This window comes from Schistocerca piceifrons, chromosome 8, assembly GCF_021461385.2.
Source record: "Schistocerca piceifrons isolate TAMUIC-IGC-003096 chromosome 8, iqSchPice1.1, whole genome shotgun sequence".
Lineage (NCBI taxonomy): Eukaryota > Metazoa > Arthropoda > Insecta > Orthoptera > Acrididae > Schistocerca > Schistocerca piceifrons.
In genome coordinates this window covers 386,149,379-386,157,684 of record NC_060145.1, presented here as the reverse complement: position 1 = coordinate 386,157,684, position 8,306 = coordinate 386,149,379, and the positions used below count along the sequence as shown (strand labels likewise).

Sequence of the window (8,306 nt, the reverse complement as noted above, 5' to 3'; positions counted from 1 at the left end):
GATACGAGTTAACGTTTGTTGCTGAACCTTATCCTTGTGTTTGAATGCAGCACCAAAGTATGGTTGAGTTTCTTGAACAATCATCGTGGAAGGAGGCAAACATTTATGTGGAGATCCTACACAAACTAACTTCTCCTTCCACTCGGCACGTGTCGTAGCTTCCCCACGCTTTTCACACGTCGGTAATTGGCTGCTAACGGAACGCCGCGAGTGAAACACCGCATTGTACGTACTCCATATTAGCGGACCGTTTCGCGCCTACCAGCTGATCTGCGCCAGCCACAAGTCTGCCTTCTCGCCGTAGCCATGCCTTCGCTCGCTCCTGTAGTGAAGCTCAACAACAGGAGGAGCATGCCGGATTTCGGGCTCGGCACCTGGCAGGTAAACATGTAAAAACGAGCACTCTCTGAATGAGAACTCACAAAGTGTTTTATATTCTGTGTATCTGCAGTTGTTGAAAGGCATGGTGTTAAGAAGAATTCCACTGACAGCTGGTAAAATTGTTGTTTCATTGATACATGACCGGTTTCGTGGTCTAAAGCTGCAGCATCTGCTGCAACTTACTTGGTAAAGAGTAATATACAGTGTCTCAACTTCGTGGATTTTAAAATTAATAAACGTCGTCTCTGAAATAAATACAGAGTGTTAAAAGGTCATAGATGTACCCATCACTCCTAGTCAAGATATGTTATTCAGTAAATACTGTCTACATCACATTGGCGAACCAAGGGTGACAAAGGCGTGGGGCCATCCTGATTTAGGTTTCCCGTGATTTGCCTAAATCGCTTCAGGCAAATGCCATCCCTAACCAGATGGGACCGATGACATCGCTGTTTGGTCCCCTTGCACATATCAACCAAGCAACCAACCAAGCAACCATTAATTTCATAAAAATTGGTGGTGGGTGGATCACGTCGTTATAGACCCTTGTTTCAAATTTGCCTGCATCTAAAAGGAGGAAAAAAGTTTAAAATGAGAAGACGCCAAAATTTTTTTAAAATACAGGATTGGAAATAGAAAAAATAGTTTCTACTAATGTGATTACTTGAGGCACAGTGTATGTTATCGTGTGGAATGGTAGAAGATGGCACTTTCTTAGCGGTGTGACGGCAGGGCGACCCGCTGTTCGGGAGAATGGAAGCGACCTGCACGAGAGACTAAGATGGAATAACAGGCTGGCGGAACGGAAACTATCGTGTGGACGGTGTTATCTCACATACTCATGGGTGGGAGCGCTTGGTCGCTCCCTTTACAAATCAGAATAATAGTGAATTTTATTACGTACTCAGTACTTAACCGTATAAACAATCCACGTTTGCCAGAACGCCATTGTAAGGCAACCGCTCGCGACAAACGGAAGATCAGCATGCATGTCCAAAGGAATATTGTATCGTACTTTCGGACAACACTGCAATATCGTATTGATTGACTTGTTGATATCCTCCTCAGGAATATAGTACCAAATTCTGTCCAATTGGAGCGTTAGTTCGTCGAAATCCCGACTTTCTCAACTGTGGATAGATCCGGCGACCTTGCTGCCAAGGTAGGGTTTGGCAAGCACGAACTGTCCCCATGTGCGGGCGGGTGTTATCTTGCTGAAATGTAAGCCTAGGCTGACTAGCCATGAAGGGGGCAGGGAAACCCAATCGTAGAATATCGTCGACGTACCGTTCTAAGGGTGCCGCTGATGACAACCAAAGGGGTCCTGCTATGAAATGAAACTGAAATGAAATGGCACCCAAGACTATCGTGGTTGTAGGACAATATGGCGGGCGACAGTCACGTTGGTATCCCACCGCCTTCTGGGTCTTCTCCTGACACATCCTCGCTGGTCATCGGGGGTGAGTTAGAAGCGGAGCTCATCACTGAAGACAATTCTACTCCAGTCAATGAGAGTCCAGGCTGAAAATGTGATGGTGGGATACCAACCTGACAGTCAGCTGCCATACGGCCCCACCAGGAGCGATGGTCTGCTGCAACCACTTCATTTCATAGCAGGACCCCTTTGTTGTCGTCCGTGGCACCTTGCATCTCAGCGGTACGCTGGCGACATTCTACGTCCCATTTTGTTGTCCTTCATGGTAAGCTATCCTAAGCTTACATTTCAACAAGATAATGGCCGCCGCACACGACGGAGAGTTTCTACTGCTTGCCTTCGTGCCTGCCAAACCCTAACTTTGCCAGGAAGGTCGCCCGATCTCTCCCTGTTTGAGAACGTTCAGAGCATTATGGGCCGCGCCCTCGAACCAGTTCGGGATTTTTGACGATCTAACGCGTCAATTGGGCAAAATTTGGCACGATATCCCTCAGGAGAACATCCAACAACTGTATTAATCAATCACAAACAGAATAACTATTTGCGTAAGGGGCAGAGGTGGACCAACGAATTATTGAGATGCTCAATCCGTGAAGCTCTTTCACTTGAATAAATCATCCAATTTCTTTCTGAAATTGTAATCGTTTATTTGTCTGTACATGTAGATCATATCCACTGATTTCCATCCCATTCGGCTAATTCCTTCGCGGGACATCTTTTTTTATATTAAAAGCGTACTTTCACATTATAAGACGTTGTGTAAAATTTTTATAAGTTGACAGAAAATCTTCGAGTATGCAACCTTGTCTGAATCTGACATATCACTCAGTAAAATCAATTCAGCATGGAATATTGTGAAATGAGAGACAGGGGAAGAAGCCATAGAAGATAACATTATTTCTGTTAGCGAGTGGAAGCACTGTACAGCACAGTTCACATGTAGCAGATACAGTGAAGCGCCAAAGAAACTGGTGTAGGCATACGTATTCAAATACAAAGACATGCAAACAGGCAGAATACGGCGCTGCGGTCGGCAACGCCTAAGTAAGACAAGTGTCTGACGCAGTTGTTAGATAGGTTACTGCTGCTACAATGGTGGGTTATCAAGATTTCAGTGAGTTTGAACGTGGTGTTATAGTCGGCGTACGAGCGATGGAACACAGCATCTCCAAGGTAGCGATGAAGTGGGGACTTTCCCCTATGACGATTTCACGAGCGTACTGTGAATATCAGGAATCCGGTAACTTCCGACATTGCTGAGACCAGAAAAAGATCCTGCAAGAACGGGACCAACGACGACTGAAGAGAATAATTCAAAGTGACAGAAATGCAACCCATCCGGAAATTGCTGCAGATTTCAGTGCCGGGCCATCATTAAGTGTCAGCGTGCGAACCACTCAAGGAAACTTAATCAATATGGGTTTTCCAAGCTCGTGTTCCCTGCACGACACAAAACTTTACGCCTCACCTAGGCCCGTCAACACTGACATTGGACTCTTGATGACTGGAAACGTGTTGCCTTGTCGAACGAGTCTCGTTTCACATTGTATCGCCGGCTGGACGTGTACGGGTGTGGAGACAACCCTCATAAATCCAAGGACCCTGCATGTCAGCAGGGGACTATTCAAGCTGGTGGAGGATCTGTAATGATGTGGAGCGTGTGCAGTTGGAGTGATATGGGACCCCTCATACAGCTAGATACGAGTCTGACAGGTGACACATAGGTAAGCATCCTGTCTGATCACCTGCATCCATTCATGTCAAATATGCATTCCGACGGACTTGAGTGACACCTCATACATCCAGAATTGCTAGAGTGGCTCCAGGAACACTTTTCTGAGTTTAAACTCTTCCGCTGGCTACCAACATCCCCAGACATGAACATTATTGAGTATATCTGGAATGCCTTGCAACGTGCTATTCAGAAGACATCTGCACTCAATTGTATTCATATGTATTTATGGACAGGCCTGCAGGATTCATGGTGTCAGTTCCCTCCAGCACTACTTCAGACATTAGTCGAGTCCATACCACATTGTGTTGAGGCACTTCTGCAGGCTGGCGGGGACCCTAAACGATGATACGCAGCTGTACCAGTTTCTTTGGCTCTTCGGTGTATTTTTAATAAAGAATTTCTAAAACGTAGGTGAAAATATTGTTGCAAATGTCTGGCTACCTAGTCGAGTGGTAAGTGAGGCTGATGCCATGCGGGTTCGATTCCCAGTACTGCCTGGGATTTTTCCTTCGTCAGAGGACTAGTACGAGTTGCACTCAGCCTCATGATGCAAACTGAGGAGCTACTCGACCGATCTGTTGCGCTTCCAGGGTCAAGAAACCCAACAACGACCGGGAGAGAGGTGTGCCGACTACTTGCCCCTTCATAGTGCTCACAGTGACGCCATTGATGAAGGATGCCACGGCGGCGGGCGAGCCCGATTGACCCGTCTAGGGTCAGAGCGTTGAAAGTCGAATTTTTGCAAATATTTCAGAAGAGAAAGCAAAACAAGTCACTGAAGAAGCAGTGCAGAGGACAATAAATATTGATGGCACAACCCCATCTGAACTAAGGACTATGACAGAGTACGCGAAAGAACTTGCCCCCCTTCTAACAGCCGTGTACCGCAAGTCTCTAGAGGAACGGAGGGTTCCAAATGATTGGAAAAGAGCACAGATAGTCCCAGTCTTCAAGAAGGGTCGTCGAGCAGATGCACAAAACTATAGACCTATATCTCTTACGTCGATCTCTTGTAGAATTTTAGAACATGTTTTTTGCTCGCGTATCATGTCATTTCTGGAAACCCAGAATCTACTATGAGGGAATCAACATGGATTCCGGAAACAGCGATCGTGTGAGACCCAACTCGCCTTATTTGTTCATGAGACCCAGAAAATATTAGATACAGGCTCCCAGGTAGATGCTATTTTCCTTGACTTCCGGAAGGCGTTCGATACAGTTCCGCACTGTCGCCTGATAAACAAAGTAAGAGCCTACGGAATATCAGACCAGCTGTGTGGCTGGATTGAAGAGTTTTTAGCAAACAGAACACAGCATGTTGTTATCAATGGAGAGACGTCTACAGACGTTAAAGTAACCTCTGGCGTGCCACAGGGGAGTGTTATGGGACCATTGCTTTTCACAATATATATAAATGACTTAGTAGATAGTGTCGGAAGTTCCATGCGGCTTTTCGCGGATGATGCTGTAGTATACAGAGAAGTTGCTGCATTAGAAAATTGTAGCGAAATACAGGAAGATCTGCAGCGGATAGGCACTTGGTGCAGGGAGTGGCAACTGACCCTTAACATAGACAAATGTAATGTATTGCGAATACATAGAAAGAAGGATCCTTTATTGTATGATTATATGATAGCGGAACAAACACTGGTAGCAGTTACTTCTGTAAAATATCTGGGAGTATGCGTACGGAACGATTTGAAGTGGAATGATCATATAAAATTAATTGTTGGTAAGGCGGGTACCAGGTTGAGATTCATCGGGAGAGTGCTTAGAAAATGTAGTCCATCAACAAAGGAGGTGGCTTACAAAACACTCGTTCGACCTATACTTGAGTATTGCTCATCAGTGTCGGATCCGTACCAGGTCGGGTTGACGGAGAAGATAGAGAAGATCCAAAGAAGAGCGGCGCGTTTCGTCACTGGGTTATTTGGTAACCGTGATAGCGTTACGGAGATGTTTAATAAACTCAAGTGGCAGACTCTGCAAGAGAGGCGCTCTGCATCGCGGTGTAGCTTGCTCGCCAGGTTTCGAGAGGGTGCGTTTCTGGATGAGGTATCGAATATATTGCTTCCCCCTACTTATACTTCCCGAGGAGATCACGAATGTAAAATTAGAGAGATTAGAGCGCGCACGGAGGCTTTCAGACAGTCGTTCTTCCAGCGAACCATACGCGACTGGAACAGGAAAGGGAGGTAATGACAGTGGCACGTAAAGTGCCCTCCGCCACACACCGTTGGGTGGCTTGCGGAGTATCAATGTAGATGTAGATGTAGACTCTAACAAGTGAAAGATCGTATGGGATAGGTAACACCTCCAACAAGACAGGTTCATATGGGATGGGTAATATCTCCAACAAGACACTAACAGTTGTGGCCCAATATATACATAATCACTTATGTAATGCATCATTAATTCAGGTTGGTTTCCCAGACTGATTAAAATTTGCCACTGTTAGGCCTCTCCATAAAAGGGTGACTCCACAGATGTCAGTAACTACTGCCATTGTCGCTCGTTACATCATTTTCTAAAGTTTTTGAAAAGAAGATGCACTCCAGAGTTGACATTCACCTGTGTAGTGGCGGGATACTTGCCCAGTCACAATTTGCATTTCAAAAGGCACTCTGCGGAGAAGTGGAACCGTTCATTTATCGCTCTGATACAGTCGACACTTTGCAGCGTGACAGAAGGACGAAAATATAGACATCTGTTATGGCTTAGGTGCCAACACGCAATAGCTTCTGAGAGAAAAAAAGGTTGAAGTTTCGACGCGAATTCATCAAGCAACTCAAACATTGGTGGCGCAATGGTTAGGACAACAGTCCGAAATTTTGCGCCCTCTGATCGAACCCCATCTTAAGTCTTTTTTTGTTTCGTTGTCACGAAAGTGTGTGACATCAATATAGCTTATGACATCGTGAAGTACAATGGAACTGATTGCTAAAAGAAATAAGAATTTTATTAAAAATAGGTTTAACGTCACAATTGACACTGATTAACACCTTCCAGAAAACCGCCACCAACAGTTTTCGTTTGTCTGCAAAAAGTTAGTGACAAATTTGGTCCTTGAGTAAACCAGTTAATGGAACGATATCAGAAGACGCACGCAACAGCCGCAAAATCTGGAAAGCTGACAAAGGGAACCTGTCACCAGTTTCTGGACAAAGTGCGACGACCTTACGTAAAAATAGAGCCGTTTCTATGTATTATTTATACGAGGATGGGCAAGACGATCCCTTCTTATACGATGGGCTGTTTGTCGATGGACTCGGAATACCGACATGCTCTAGTCTTGAACATGGCTGATGTTCAATATACGTATTTAAGATCGCGAGGTTGTTTTCCTAAAGATATTTTTATGCTTTGAATGTTTTTGTGAATGAGCTGATTCTCTTCAAATACAAAATACAAAGCAAACATCGAAATACTAGAATCCTTATGTTTTTGTTTTTCAACCACTATTAATTATACCGGGTGTCCCAGGTGGAATGGTCAGTATTCAGTGTAACGAACATTCGAAGCAAAAACGTCTAGTAAACATGGACTCTATACAGCTTAAAAGGTACGAGCACTTCCTCATCTTCGATACTGTGAAACAAACCTCTTCTACTTTGCTTTCTATAGTTTGAGAGGTGGCAGTGTGGACCAAAAAACGAGAAAAATGTCCAGTAAACATGAGTTCTAAAGCGCATACCTTATGAGATGTGAGGACTTGTTCATATTCACTACTGTGCAACACATCTCTTGCACTGAACGAGTGCTCATAGCTCTTGAGATACGCGTTTTAGAGCCTATTTTTGCTAGATAATTTTTTCTTGTTATGATTCGTACTACTTCCTCCCAAAAAGTGGAAAGCAAAGAACTCGCAGTAGAATAGCTACTTTTCACATCATCGAAGATGAGGAGCAGTTCATAACTCTGAACGTACGCATTTTAGAACCGAGGTTTACTATACTTTTTTGCTTCGAATGATCGTTCCTGTTATGTCCCTGAGTATTGGCTGTTCGTCCTGGGGCACCTGTATAATATCTGTGACAATACAATCTGTTTTTAGCAGTATTTGATATGCATATTTGTTTTGTCTACAATTCCATTTTATTTTACAATGTCACAAAAAATATTGATGTGACATAGTCGTACCTCCGTGACAGCAAAAACTGGATTCGAACTCGGGGCACAAAATTTCTAAACTGCACTCTTGCCCATTGCGCTACCAACCCACTTGATATACTGATAAACTTGGTATACTGCGCGGGTATACTGATGAAATAGCGTCGAAAGTTTAACCTCTATTTCCTAAAAAATTATTGAACGTTGGCACCTAAGCCGAAATAGATACACCTTTGTTTCCATCCTTCTTTCACCATTCCGAGTTTCGACTGTATCAGAGAGAGACGTGTAGTGGGTTCCCCTTGTGAGTCAACTACTTGCTCATTTAATCAGCCATAATAAAATCTTTAAATAATAAAATATCATCAGTTGGGATCTTCTGGACTTCCGAAGGCACTTGACTGTGTCAGTCATAACAGCCTACCTCGGAAGTTTTTATGGAGTATGTGGTTCTCCACAATCCTGTCTTAATTCGTATAAGAATGTTGCTCTATGCAGCTCAGTTAATGTAAAGAGGGACGTCAAATGGGGAGAAACTACAATAGGAATCCTACAGCGTTTGATCATTGATTCACTGCTGTTTTTGCGTTGTGTTAACGAGCAATCATTTTACTTGACTCAGGATGCAGAATTATCCTAGTTTGC

General features: G+C 44.1%; 1 protein-coding gene across 1 annotated transcript in view; it reads left to right on the top strand.

Annotated features, from left to right (window-relative positions):
- The first annotated feature begins 306 nt into the window (after positions 1-306).
- LOC124712372 (aldo-keto reductase family 1 member B1-like) overlaps positions 307-8,306 on the top strand; it is a 75,620-nt gene continuing 67,620 nt past the window's right edge. The window contains exon 1 of the mRNA XM_047242668.1: positions 307-381. Within this exon, the coding sequence (XP_047098624.1) occupies positions 307-381 (75 nt within the window). The remainder of the gene's footprint in view (positions 382-8,306) is intronic.